Raw genomic sequence first — 14945 nt, 5'->3', positions numbered from 1 at the left:
GGAGCGATGGCGTAGGTCAGGACGCCAGACAGCTTTTAGGGATATCGAATTCGTGGACCTCGGCGCAAAACCGGCATGTCTGGAGTTCCTTATTACGGCAGGCTTAGACCGGATACCGGTTGTTGCGCCGTTGATGATGATGGAGTCCCCTTGGTCACACTGGGGTGTCATTTTGCACCAGAAATACGCCAGTTATTTGAACTTCGTAAATATAGTACTATCACGAGAAGTAGAAAAATTTTGTGAGCTGATTCTCCAATTCGTCAGCATCAACTGATATTCAGCAGATAATTAAGCATCAACTCGTTAACATTCTTTCTTAAATATGTTAATGGGTTGCTTCCAAAACCAGGTCCGAATCAAAAAAAATTGAGATGGAAAAAGTAATAAGTTTCCAACCATCGACGAACAGCTATTAAAGTAGATAACGTACAAATCACTTTCTTTTTCATCACCACCAAAATAACAAAATCACTCAGAAGCTGATATTTGCATCATCAGATGCTGATTTAATTGGGCAGACAAGCACCTTTGAATTCGGGGAAATTATCAATGTTCTAAGGTGGAAGAGTGGAGCGTATAAATTTAGTAGACAAGGTGAGCTCAACCGACTTACACCGGCCAGAATGAGATTTAAAATCAGTTATTTGTTGCTGGTGAAACTCGTGTCGTTTTCTAACGCGGCTACGGATTACTGTGATTCGAGACTGTGTCCCAATGGAACACATATTGCTTGTGGTAATAACGGAGTAAGTACACAAAAGGACTTTCTTTTAGGACCCTTCTTTGATAGAATCTTTTTTCTTCTGCTCTAGAAATTCGGACCGGAATGTCCAATTAACGTTAAGGTGGAGGACCTGTCGAAAATGCAGTCCGTGATCCTGCATATGCACAATATACGGAGGAACCGTGTTGCAGGTGGAAATTTACGTGGGTATCAACCGGCACGACGAATGGGTGTATTGGTGAGGCCCAAGCCAAAAAACTTCTTCGAATTTTTGCGTCTAATCTTCTTATATAATTCCCTTAGCAATGGGACAATGAATTGGCAAAACTTGCTTTATTGAATGCGAAAAGATGCTTCATGGATCACGATATTTGCCGTAATACGCGGCATTTTCTCAGATCGGGACAGAACATTGGAATGACCTACACATGGGGGAAAGAAAACCAGCTACGATCCCATCTTATTGACACAATGGATAGATGGTTTTTTGAATATAAGCTCGCCGATATGAGTATCATAAAGAGCTTCCGGGATCCTAAGTATTTTTCCGTCTTCATATTTGATTTTGATTAGAACTGAAACGTTTTTTCTTGGACTTCCAGGACTGTGGGGCATTTTACCCTTATGGTAGGCGATCATGTTACCCAGGTGGGGTGCGGAACAGTGGGTTTTACACGTTTAGGTCGACATACAAAGATAACAGCCTGTAACTATTCAGCAACGAATATTTTTCATAAGCCTGTGTACAGGTCGGGAGCTACAGCATCTGCATGTGTAACTGGACGACACCCAACTTATAAGAACTTGTGCTCTACGAAGGAGAATATCAACCCCAATAAAATATAAATACAATGCAAAGTGTTGAATAATTACATATGTCTGCAACCAAAAAGCTGTTTTAATAATTTCAACTGATGCTTATATAATTTGGCGTGTTGAAAACGAGCATGATAACAGATATTATCTAGGACGTCAGGATTTTTCAGAAGATGCGATTTCAGATTTGGTCCATTTTCCCATGTCTAAGCCATGTGATTTCGACAGATATTGCAGTATTTTCATCATATTAAACGCATTTTCTGAATGAACCCAAACAATAAGTAAACAAGAAAAGAAAAATACGGGTCGACTAATTTTCTAACTTGATATTAGAGAAATCTGGATCTTCCCAAAGACGACCCTAATTTGCTTGGATAACTTTAGTACTACCTGGAACGTCTTTTTGTTGGTTAAGATATCGTGAAAAGAGTTTTGTGCCCTACTTCACCCATGAAGAAAATTCAGTTTACTTCAGTGGCATCAAATGTTTGAAGGTTCAATTTAAAATCCATTATGAATCCACTCAATGGCGTTTTTTGTCGACTTATCGAAGCACAAGTTACAAGCAGTTTTGGTTCATAACACGGTTTTCTATGTTTTCATTCCTGTTGGACATTCTATATTCTTGAAAAAACACTACGAGAACTTGGAAGTGATTCATCAAAAACTAAAATATGATGATCAGCATCATCAAGGTGCAACAACCGATATCCGGTCTTGACCTGCCTTAGTAAGGAACTCTAGATACCCCAGTTTTGGTTTTAAGGTCCACCAATTCGATATCCCTAAAATCATCCTCATCCATACGGATTAAGTGACCCGCCCACTGCAACCTATTGAGCCTGATTTTATCCAAAATCTGATGGTCGCCCCAGATTTGGATGATATCCCCAACCGAGCTTTGAAACTGGCAGTAAAGGCTAGGCCTGACCTTTTCGCCAACACCTTCCAGGCGTGCTTAAAAGAAGAAATATTCCCTGCTCAGTGGAAAAAGCAAAAGTTGGTGTTGCTTCCGAAACCTGGCAAGCCACCTGAAAAGCCAGCATCGTATCGTCCAATCTGCCTACTAGATACAATGGCGAAGATGGTGGAGAAAATCATCAACAATATGCCCATCGTCGAAGCCAGCAATGGTTGGTCGCAACGCCAGTTTGGTTTCCAACGTGCCCACTCTACAGTGGAAGGAATTAACATGGTGGTAAAGCTGCCTAAAGGTGGACTGATTTCTGGCACCTGCTGTGCCGTGTTGGCGTTGGATGTCAAAAACGCATTCTACTCGGCGAACTGGAACAGAATTAAAGAGGCGTTGGCTGACATAGGTGTCCTCGGATATTTAGCAGATTTGGTGGAAAACCACCTCTCAGAGGGGACTCTCTGGTACGCTACGGATGAGAGCCTAAAGAGTACATTGTCTCAGCCGGGGTACCACCGGGATCGGTACTTGGTCCCCTGTTGTGGAATATTATGTATAATGGGGTGCTTGCTCTTCCCATCCCAGGGGGACTACGATTGTCGGCTTTGTTGATGACTTAGTTGTGGTTGTTACAGCAAAACACCCAGAAGATGTGGAGGTCTACGCGACGGAATCAGTGAGACCGGTAAAGTCCTGGCTAGAAAGTACCGGGCTGACCCTGGCGGACGTGAAAACGGAAGCGGTCTTAATAACGAACCGCAGGAAAAATAACACTGTGAAAGTGGAAGTCGGTGGATATACGCTCGTATCAAAGCCGGTTATCAAATATCTGAGGGTAGTAATTGACCCCCAATTGCTTCAGGGAACAATCAGAATATGCATGCCAAAAGGCAGCTAGTGCGACAACGGCACTTGCAAAAATGTTGCGAATATTGGTGGACGGAAACACTGCCGGAGGTTGGTGCTAGCCGGAGTGGTGCGCTCCATCCTGCTCTACGAGTCCCCTATGTGGGCTGAGGCGCTTGTAAACTCTCAGAGACGGAAGAAGGTGAACTCGGTTTACCGGCTGATTGCTTTGAGGGTTTGCAATGCTTTTAGAACGACATCAGATGGAGCTGTATTGGTGGTGGCAGGCATGATCCCTGTCGACATTCTGGCTAAAGAAATGGGTATTCTGTACCATGCAAGACGTATGGAGGGGCACACAGAGCGTAGAACTGTTGCATTCCCAACATTAGGGTGTGGCTTGAGCGGAAACATGGGGAGACCAACTGCCATATTACCCAGTTGCTCACGCGACACGGTGCTTTGAGTTGAATGATTGTCCGAATTGTTCTAGATGCGGTGGCATATCGGAGAATCCAGAGCATGTGGTGTTTCACTGCACAAGATTTGCAATGGAGAGGAGGAGCTTAAAACAGGTGCTGGGCAGGAGCATGACCCCGGAGAGCTTATTTGTTGAGATGTTGAAGTGCGAGGAGAAGTGACTTACGCTTTGCTCTGCAATCATGCAAGCACAGGAGGAGTTGCTGAAGAAACAAACAAGGAGGAAAGCCGCAAATAGCAGAGCAAACCTACCCTGCGAAGTAATACCTAAATGGCGACGTATGTATGTGTTTATAAGTATAGTTAATGAAGCTTATTGGTAGTAACTAATTCAGATAGATATACTGTACATTAAACCATTTATTGTGCATTTTATATTTATCTTTTTTAAATTTATTATGCTCTTGCATGAATTATGTCAGTTTGTTGCTCTGCATGATTGAAGTATATCGAAGTGAACTGGAGGTAATTCTCTCAAATTTTATGGTCTGAGTTTGACAAGGCTGGGTGGGAACTCCAAAAGCAGCCTCTTACTGTACATCTGAGGCAGGAGAAGCATCCGAGCCGTTATTTTTTTTTGTTTCGTATTTCCAGGTTTAGTTCGCGGGTTGATCTTTAGGTAGGTTCGCGATGTTGTTTTTTCAAGTTCTGATGCAGACTCACGCATCGATTAAGGGCTCGTGAAGTTTTATACAATGCGCGTGAGGGACTGAGGGTTCAAAGTCATTGCATGTTCCCACATCACAACACAGAGAGAACATTGGCGTGGAACAATTTCCATATTTTCAACATGCGCATTCAAGATTACGGCGGTCTGCACGGGGCACTGGCCCATAGGGGACCATGCCGCTAGGCTCGGCATACCCTACAACTCGCATTGCCGAAGCTGCGGGGAAGGAAGGGAAACTCTCATGCACTTTCTCTGCAATTACCCAGCTCTGGCTAGAGTCAGGCGGACACTGGGTAAACCATTCTTTGGGGACCTCAGAGAGATTTCTAGCTGTAAGGTGGGAGAGCTGCTTTCCTTCGTGAACGCTAAGGCTGGACTCTGCCTCCCTGCTCCCATAACAACAGTCACGGTCTTAGTAGTTTGTGGCATCAAAACGGCGCACCAAAGCGCTAATTGGGCTCCTCGGAGCGGCCACTGATACCTACCTTGAAAATATGGAAATTGCGTTCTTAATGCGTCGAATAGCATCAAGGTTGGTGCAGCGGTCAGCAGAAACAACTTTTCCAAGATGGACAAATTGATCGATATCTCCAATGTTTTGTTTGCTAATAGTAAGAGAGGTAGTAAGAGGGCGATGATCCGTCAAACTGATAACCTGGTTTTGCTAGTGTTCAACCTCAGTCCGATTGTGTGTGCCTACTTCCCCAAATCCAGAGCCATTTGGCTAAGGTCCATAGTAGTGGTCCGCAGACTCCCACTATCTTACTTCGCTATATCGTTGAAATTATCGCTGAAATTGAAGCAAGCGAGCACTCTGGAGAGCCTCGATATTGTCGCCAAGAGGAGTCGGATATTCTAGATTCCAATTATAAACCGTTGATGAAAGCAGTTTGATTCTGAGGCTGATGGTAGTTGTTTCTAAAGCATAGGTTGCGAACCTACACATATCTATCATTTTTAGTTGCCCTTCACGTCTAGTGTGCATAAGAGACTCACTATCTCAGCATGATACTTAATAATAGTCGTAAAAAGAATTCGTGAGAATGGAGTCTACCCTTCCTTGAGATGCCTGGGTGTTACACGGTCATTCAAACAATAGTGATTCTTCCAACTCAAAGGGGCTTGGGGTCGTCTCTACATCAATATTTGCGACCTACGCAATGGTGTGGTACCAAGAGCAACATAGGACAATAATGACTGAAGATGTGAGTTTTTCCTTCTTTTGCCATTGCAAACCCTGCTTCGAAGTGATTTCCGCAGGCTCAAAATTCTGCAGGAGCTATTTGTTTTTCGCCAAGAAGCAACCTCTGAAATTGGAATATGGTCTGATTTCATATTTTGCTAGAGTAGGGTCCTGCCGTCCGGATATTGATCTGCATCAATATTTAGGACTTACTACCATACTATTATATATGCCAATGATCAAGAATCTCCTTCTCTAGGTATAATATACAATTTGGGTTGGCTAAGAAATTCTTGCTGAAATGGCCCTCAGTTTCCAATTTCCTGTATTCTCTGAACCTACCGTTCTAGGCCGCCTAATACCACCTAGTCTAAAGCCAACTTTCTCCTGTGTTCGCGCTGCTGTTTTCGCGACATTACTTTTCTTTGGGTCGATACTTTTCGCATAGTTGTTTGTTTAGTAACATACTGTAAACTTGCGGATGCTGCCTTAGGAATTTATACGATGAATAATGTTTTTAGAGCGGAGTCAAAAAATGTCCACCACGACATGAGTTATTATTTATACAAGTGAACTTGGAAGTAGCACAGCAAACTGGAATGATAATAACTACTGAATGGTGCCATCGTTAATGAGCACTCTTCAGCTGGTGGTAGTTAGAAAATATTTTGCATATTTTGTATAGTTTTTAGAAACAAGAACATGGTTCCTATAGATCAATGCAGTCCAGACGTACACTATTGAATTTCTATCAAATTTATTCCTCGTTATCCGTTGGATGGCAATAAACATATATAATTATTTATATCATTATATGGCATTAGGGTCAAGAGGTTCGTTCACTGTGCATAAATTCTTATACCTCGGACTCGTCCCTGATGTGCATCCTGAGGCAGCGGTACCTGTCTTATATACAGGTTTATCGAATACATTCGTGGATGAGTAGTTACAGGCAGTCAGCAGTGTATTTCGGCCGTTCTTTACAAATCGAACTGTTCCACACCCTAACTTAAGGACACGATCGCTCACGATGAGAGTAAAATGCCCCACAGTCCTGCGAAATTCCAGATAGAAGAGTTATCATTATTCTGGTCAGATTTGAAGATTTCAATGCTCTTACTTGGGATCTCTGAAGCTGTTTATAATATCCATGTCAGCATCTTTATATTCAAGGAACCATCCTTGGATAGCCTTGATAAGGTGCCTCCGCAACCGGTTCGGCATCCCCCTAGTGGAGCTTATCGCTAAATTCTGTCCGGCATGAGTGAAGCGTGGTGTATTACGGCAGGCGTCATGGGCCATGAAACATCTTTTGGCATTTAGTAGAGCAATCTTTGCCAATTCATTGTCCCATTGCTAAAAGAAAGAGGATGATTGAAGGATGATGCGTTCGTTTCAATTCATCCTGCTTACCAATATTCTCATCCGTGTTGCTGGCTGAAATCCTGGTAGATTTCCACCCGCAGTCCTGTTTCGTCGTACGTTATGCATTTTCACGATGAGTGCCTTCATTTTTGATAAATTGACCGTTCTAGCATTTGCGGGACATTGTGATCCGAAACTCTGCAACGAAAAAGTTTTTTTCATAAGACTCTTAAGACTAAAAGAAAACCCGGAAAATGTAATGACGCTAATTCTTTTCTTATGAAAGAAATCCTATTTTTTACTTACTCCATTACTACTACAGGCAATATGTGTTGTACCGCTGGGACATAAATTCGAAGTACAATAATTTTGTCCTTCAGTAGGGATCACTACCGAGGCCAGTATTAATAGGAAAGTAGCTTGAACTTTCATTGTTTGAGGCGTAATGAACGAGCTCAAACTTTTTACTGGTTATATAAACCAAAAAATGCTTTGAATAATAATTGTGCTTCCACGAATTCAAATTACTGAGTTAAATGGTCGCCAGATTATGCAAACACAAATAATCAATTACGTTCGTTTTTGGCAGATACAGAGCGAAACAATTTTTTTTTTGCCACTTTTGTTGAAAACAATTATTTGTAGTTCTTACCAAGGTCATTGAATTTTTTCACTCTACAGAATTTAATTTAGGAAATGATGATCGAATCCAGGTTGCAGCAGTGGAAAATTTGTTGTCTTTTTTGGGATATGTCCTAAGGACTGTAGCTTTCAGCGCTATGTCCATATGTTTGCACGCTTCTGTGTTAGTCAAGCTCAGGAATGTTGAAAGTTCTTTTGGACACTTCCATCCCTCTCACGTCATTAATCAAAACATCACTTCTCCATAAACCGTTGCGAGATTGCACCGAAAGATTTTCAAGATTTTCTTTAGAATCGACACGGACGTGAAGCCTAAATGAGAATAACATAGACAAACATGTCGAAAAATCGGAAGCTGGCCGCTTCAGGTATTGTTTTGTGTTTCCCTATGTGAGAAACGATGAGTGCATAGCAGTTCCGTGTATATATAGTAAAAAATCCAATTGTCCTTTATTTTTTAAAAAGCCATCATTGTGATTTCTTTTCAGATTTTTCGATGGGATAGGTTCTGAGAACGATACCTGTTACACTTTTGGGGCAAACATTTTGAGCCCTCATTCCCCTATGTTTCGCCCGGTATTAAAAATATCATCAGTTTCGGAATGTACTACCTGAGACCTTTTATTTGATACCCCACACGACCATATCCTGTGAAAAAAATGTACACCCCCCTTTCACATATATGGGGAGCTCCCCTCAAACTCGACACAAAATGGCACCATTTGCTAAATGTAAACGTATTCACAGACAACACCTTCTCACCAAATTTCGTCATAATTGACTTACCCGTTTCCGAGTGAATCGGGTGTGACAGACAGACAAATTTGTGGGGAGTCATCAGGCACGCCCCTTCGTGAGAGAAAGAGGCATTTAAAAGGAATGCAACACTCCCGAAAACGCCTGCTTCATAAATACAGATAGATGTTTCACAAAGTGGTCATTCATTAGCTCATAGTGGGGTAACTATACCCACCCTCCTTAATTCCTTAACTGTTTGCCTTTAATATGGGGAGTCGTGTCCCCGAGGTGCCCGACCAAGTATTTCTGACCTCTTAGCTGGCGTAATATCTCGAGAAAATTTCTTGGTGAAGAGCGAACTGCTAATGATCGATACACACCGGGACACATTGGGAGTCTCTGAAGCCGGCGAATTTAGAGAAAAGGAGCTCAATTCGTGATCACTACTGCCGGGGGAGGGTCTGAGCCTTAAAATGGAATATAGGTTGGGGAGGCTGCGTGCCAGGAAAATTACTGAAATTTGGGGGAATCTGGGAAAAACTTTAAAGGCTTATATCTCCGTTAATACTGAGAACTTCGAGATAACGAGCTTGATTCGTGATCACTACTCCTGGTAAGGGGTCTGAGCTTCAAAATGGTACATAGGTTGGGCGGTCTGGGTGCCAGGAAAATTAATGAAATTTGGACGAATCTTGGGAAAAACATTTATATACCCGTTAATATCAAGAGTTTCGAGAAAAGAGCTTAATTCGTGATCACTACCATCGCGGGAGGGCCTGGGTTTCAAAATGGTGCATTGGCTGCAGGGTCTGGGTGCCAGAAGAATTTCTGAAATTTGGAGGAAAGTGGTATATAGGTTGGGGGTCTGGGTGCCGGAAAGATTTCTGAAATTTCGACGAATCTTGGGAAAACGTGTAAACACTTATATCTCCGATAATATTTAGGATTTCGCGAAAGGAGCTTAATTTGTGATCACTAATCTTGGTAGAGGGTCTGGGCTTCAAAATGGCATATAGGTTGGGGGGCCTGGGTGATAGAAAAATTGCTAAAATTTGGAGGAGTTTGGGAAAAACTTTAAACGGTTATATCTCCGTTAATATTGAGAAATTCAAGAAAAGGAGCTTCATTTGTGATCACTGCTATCGGGGGAGAGTCTGAGTCAAAATGGTATATAGGTCGGGGGACCTGGGTGCCAGGCAATTGGCCAATTGGTGAAGTTTGGGGAATCTTGCGAAAACTTTAAACGCTTATATCTCCGTTAGGATTGAGAATTTCGAGAAAAGGAGTTTAATTCGTGGTAAATACTATTGGGGGCGACCTCGAGACTCAAAATTGTATATTGGTTGGGGCGTTTGGGTACTAGAAATATTGCTGAAATCTCGAGGAATCTTTGGAATTTCGAAATTTCAGAAATTTGTGCAGGCAGGAATCAGGAAGCCAGCCATTAGCTATGCTAGTGCGGTCAAGGGAATTCGACTGGCCAAACTGCCAAAAATGTTCCCCGAGCAAATACATACATGCTCGTGAGGAGCAAGAAACCACCGAAGACCTTTTCGTCAGGCAGATGTGTAAGGGATGGCCTGCGAAACTTGTGTTCACGGGGATACGCTTTCGACGGAAGACACCGCAGAGTGGCTTAGAACCATAGTTCCTAAATTGTCAGGCTGGGAAGGAGCACAACTGTAAACATGTGCTGGGGATGATATACCAGGAGCACATATGGTAATAGTTTTTCTCCCAAAAGCGACAATTGAGACGGAAGATCTCACGGGCGTCTTAATCGCTCAGAATGAGGATCTCCATAAGTGATTATGGAGGGTCTTCAGAAGCAAGGTGGAGGGAAATTGTAAATTTCTTACGATCGGGGTACATGATCGATCCCTCGATTCAATCAAACGTGGGAGTTGCCATATAAACTATCGATTTGGCAACATATCCGTTCATGTGCACAGGGAAAAGCCGAGGAAAGCCACATCGGAGGAGACACCGGGTGAAAAGCATACCGAGGTCCCCGAAGAAGTCTCGAAAGCCATAGAGGCGGAAAGGACTGCATCAGTCAGTGAAGTAGACCTGTTTCCCAGTGAAGAGCAGAAGTTGGACGACCTAGACCTATGACTATGACTTCTAGAGCTCAGGGTGGACAGCGAGAGGCAGTCATAGCAGTCGTAGGATACTTCCAGGAGTCGGCATCCGGGTTCCACCGGAACAAATCACTAAACTGGTGAAGTATTGTGTGAAGATGGCGTTACCACTTTTCATCGTATGCGATGTTAACGCCCATTTCGAAGTCTGGCGAACCACCGACACCAATCGAAGAGGTGAGTACTTTCTTGAATTTATTTTTGGCATTTAACTTAGGGGAACACTCCAACATTTGTGACCAGCGCTAGACAGGAGGTACAAAATATAATTCTAGGAATTGCTCTAATGAACGGGCTGGTCAGGATTTGAAGAGTGTCGGATGAGCCCTCTATGCCAGATCATAGAATAATCAGAATCGACATCAAGGGTAACTCCGAAGTAAAAAGAATAATAAGGAATCCTATGCAACGCACTTGAGCAACAACATTGCCCACCTTAGAGGGGACAGTAAAATCAGGAGCAAACTCGAGTTAGAAACAGTGGTGGAAAACCTCAACACAGTCGTCATTGACTCTTATGAGGCCAGCTGTTAAGTCATCAAGGGATGAATGAGAACAGAGGTACGAAAACTCTTCAACCGGGCAAAACAAACCAGGGGCTGGCAGAGGTACGAAAATGCACTGACTGCGTATAGCTATGCGATCAGGAAAGCAAAATGGAATAGCTTTAGGGAATTCTGTGAAGGGGTCGAACAAATCATAGAAGCAACCAGGCTTTACAAGAGTGTAGCCAAAGACGGGGCAATATACTTTATCTGTTTGAAGATGGGACATTTACCAAAAATGAGGAGGACAGGGTACACTTGCTTCTCAGAACTCATTTCCCGGGATCCTATCTATGGCGGCAGGCAACAACATTCTGCCTGACACCCCCAACAACCAATAAAAGGAGAACAAAGGAGAACTGGAAACTAGCAAAAGAAGTATGCTCAGAAGCTAGGGTAAGGTCGGCAGTAGGAACTTTAAAACCATTGAAATTACCGAGAGTAGATGGCATTTTTCAAACACTAATCCAGAGAGGCCTGGGAATCATCTTAGAGTGTCTTCTGAAGTTGGTAATGGGGAGCATAACGCTAGGATATATACCAAGGGCATGTATGCGGGCAGAAGTGGTCTTTATTCCGAAAGCGGGTAAAAGGATCCTGTTCACCCTAAATCATCAGACCAATTTGCGTAACATCGTTCATACTCAAAACGGTGGAGAAGGCCATAGACAACTATATTAGAACTAATGTTCTAAAGCGCAATCCCCTACATCACTCTCAACACGCTTACCGGGCAGGACGAACAACTAAAACTGTTCTGTATCAGCTGACGGATGTACTACGGGATGCCATAGAAACAAAAGAAATAGCACTGTGTGCGTTTTTGGATATCAAAGGAGCATCCGACAACACAGACGTGCCTTCTTTAATATCCAAACTAACTGCAGGGGGCAGAACATTGCTATTCTCACCGACAGCCAAGAAGCGATCACTTAGGTCCAGGTGAGCTGGAATGAGAATTCGGTGAACAAGGTCTGGATACTCTGGCTTCCAGGTCATGCTGGGTTAGAAGGCAATGAGGCAGCGGACGAACTTCGAAGGAAGCATGGACGCCTTTACACGGCCTTGAAACCCTTCTGTGGAATCCGAGACGGCTTCATTGCTTTGACGTTAAAAAATGAAGAGGAACGGTTGAGGGAACTATACTGGGCGGGTCTACCAGGTATGGAGCAATCCAGGATGCTTATTGGGGGATACGAACCCATGCACATAAAGGATTGCTTAAACCTCGCAAAGAAAAAGAAGAAGAAATGAAAATACGCACTGGTCATTGTTGGCTAAACTATTATACTACATAGGCAAGCTAGGGATATCTACGGACACTGCCAGCAGGTTTTGTGTGGAGTGTGATGAAACCTCTATACATGTTCTGGGACAGTGTCCGGCACTTGTGCCAAGTAGGTCCAGGCTTCTGCGAGATGCACTTAATACCAGATGAAAAATTGAAAGATCTGGAAGTAGGGAAGATACTAAAGTTCCTGGCGGTTATAGACTTGAAAAAAATATAGGTACAAACGGCTTCGTCCAGGGCAGAGGCAACTCGTCAGACGCTGTCTCACCTTTGTACTGGGAGCAGCGTGACCTAGACTGGCAACAAATGGAAAACGCTCCTTTATATATTCGCAAAAACTCGCCAAGGGTGCGAATTATATCCAAGTGGAACCGCCAATAGTTTGAGCCTAAGCTAGGGATTCGTGGACCAAAAACGTGAGAGTAAGTTGCTCTCCATTTGGTCCGGTCCAACATCAAGTGAATGTGGACTTAGGATCCCTCACTTATCCTAAACAATGCGGCTATAGACTTGCTTGAGATACTATGATTAATAGGTACACTGTGATTAGTGCACTGTCTAGAATCTGGAAATTTAACTATCTTAACACCAAGATCAAGTTGAAACTATTCTGCCCAGATGGTCCTTCAGGCTGCATAAAAAGTCATTCCCAGGGTTTCTCGAAGGCTGATCCGATACTATTACTATGCAAAAACACTTGGCGCTGAAGGAGTGAGGGCGGGAAATCCTGGGGGGAGCTGAAGCGAATTTCGCTATATCTCACCACTATATATTTCCAGGATATTCTGCGTCAGTGTCTGTGAAAATTTCGACGAAGATTCAATGCAATTGTAAATTGTTAATGTCTCTTCCTTGTCAAAAAGTTTTATCAGAGAATCCGTAATACTCTTTGCATACTGCTGGCATGCAAGGATTATTGTCTAGGGACCTCACGGTTTGCGGAAAATTTAGGTTCCGTGAACAGTATCTCACATAGCCATCTAATTAAAGAAAACGACGAGCAGAAGACCATTAAACACCACATTTATATTGAAATTCGTACTTTATTATTATAATTCACACAATAATCAATTATGCTGGTATTGAGATTAAAAACTGTCTTTTTGGGATAATATACAATGAAGTGGAATTTGTGTTAATATGGGACATTACCAAAATGTGTACACCTAAGAAATTTGAGTTTACACCATGATTGACTACTTCGATATCTGTAAAGGTTGAAGTTGTCCAACAATCAGTTTCGACCATAAAGACACTCCATAACGAACTTGTTTGTTAGAACTGCATTGTCTAAAAGTTTTTCCCCCCAATTTCCACGGTTCTTGCGAACTGCTTCCCTTGGTGCCCACCCTACACGGTTGCATTAGGGCTTATTCACTGCACTCAAGCTTAGCCAATCCACTGCAAACAATTTCGGCGTTAGAATCAGGTTTAAGCTGTCCCTTATTCCTTGTTGGAGTCACGAGGCTTTCTGAGTGCACACTCCTAGTTGTATCATGGTTCATCCACGCCTTCATTGCTGAGAAAATTGACTTATATGATTTGACCCATTCGAGTCTGCTCATCTCGACGTTCGTCATTATAGACTTTACCTGTATATGGGCAAAACAGGACCATGGTTACTTTTTTTGCTATAAATAAGTTTTGTTGTTATACTTACATCCTCAAATTCCAACTCCAGGAAATCGGTGGTCTTCACCACTTTTCCGGAATGTTTACAAATATACGTTTGTAAAATTTCCCGCAATGGAGGCATAGAATAGAAATCTGAAAACACAATGAATGCACATTACTATCGTATTTAATATAGGGAGATACGAGGGCATAGTGCATGCCTTCAGCCCTACTATATGTGTCAAATGGAAACTATGCTTACCTGCTAACTTCCAGTAGGCGATGCAATTGGTCGGATTTACAGACTCCACCATAAAACGAATGCAAAACAGCAACAGCTTGGTCACCTGCAGGAAGTCAGCCAGTTCGTAAACATCCACTACGTTATCGCTAGAAAGGTTTACGGTTCTAGAATAAATGAAGTCCACAACCAATTCCACGATCTCAAATTCAAACTCATCCATTTCTATGACTTTCTTCCCAGACTCCTCGAAGCGTCCTGAAGAGAAACAAATAACGGTTATACGATTGCCCAGCTGAAGTCTAATGAAAATAAGGACTCTTTTGGGTACTTACCACTGAAGAGAAACTCAAAGTATTTGCTGGCACGGACCAAAATCAGCTGGTGGACTGGAATATCTCTACCATGAACACGGAGAATAAGGTCGAAACTCTGTAACGATTAAAAAGGATTTGCATTGTTAGAATTGTATCTATCACAAATAGATCGCTAAAACATATGCTGACACTATAAAGCAACGGTTATACATACCTCTAACCCGAACCGAAATCCAACGCCGATTTTTTTAAAGTGATTGGCTTGACTAAGTTGTTTCATCCTTGAATTCAGCAAACTTTTTACAACCAAAAAGCAGCACCAATGAACTAGCTCAGACAGACAATGAAGTAGTTTTGCAAACGAAAATGTTCTGAGTATATCTCGTCTTTAAGATGCTTATAGGAATAACGAA

General features: G+C 42.6%; 3 protein-coding genes across 3 annotated transcripts; 1 reads left to right on the top strand and 2 right to left on the bottom strand.

The window, feature by feature from the left end:
- The first annotated feature begins 578 nt into the window (after window positions 1–578).
- LOC119659765 (antigen 5 like allergen Cul n 1-like) lies at window positions 579–1603 on the top strand. The gene is made up of 4 exons (XM_038068025.1): window positions 579–749; window positions 816–965; window positions 1031–1266; window positions 1330–1603. The coding sequence occupies exons 1-4, from the start codon at window positions 627–629 to the stop codon at window positions 1571–1573; spliced, it is 753 nt and encodes a 250-aa protein (XP_037923953.1). The 5' UTR covers window positions 579–626; the 3' UTR covers window positions 1574–1603.
- A 4775-nt stretch (window positions 1604–6378) lies between these two features.
- LOC119659449 (antigen 5 like allergen Cul n 1-like) lies at window positions 6379–7472 on the bottom strand. The gene is made up of 4 exons (XM_038067534.1): window positions 7310–7472; window positions 7052–7201; window positions 6759–6994; window positions 6379–6692 (listed from the first exon to the last, which is right to left on the bottom strand). Exons 1-4 carry the CDS (start codon window positions 7433–7435, stop codon window positions 6449–6451), a joined length of 756 nt encoding a protein of 251 aa, XP_037923462.1. The 5' UTR covers window positions 7436–7472; the 3' UTR covers window positions 6379–6448.
- Window positions 7473–13371: 5899 nt separating this feature from the next.
- LOC119659881 (kelch-like protein 7) lies at window positions 13372–14945 on the bottom strand. The gene is made up of 5 exons (XM_038068200.1): window positions 14747–14945; window positions 14551–14647; window positions 14237–14473; window positions 14021–14127; window positions 13372–13952 (listed from the first exon to the last, which is right to left on the bottom strand). Exons 1-5 carry the CDS (start codon window positions 14810–14812, stop codon window positions 13731–13733), a joined length of 729 nt encoding a protein of 242 aa, XP_037924128.1. The 5' UTR covers window positions 14813–14945; the 3' UTR covers window positions 13372–13730.

This window comes from Hermetia illucens, chromosome 6 (genome assembly GCF_905115235.1).
Source record: "Hermetia illucens chromosome 6, iHerIll2.2.curated.20191125, whole genome shotgun sequence".
Lineage (NCBI taxonomy): Eukaryota > Metazoa > Arthropoda > Insecta > Diptera > Stratiomyidae > Hermetia > Hermetia illucens.
Note: the sequence above shows the minus strand (reverse complement) of the source record. Positions and strands in the feature narration are given on the sequence as shown.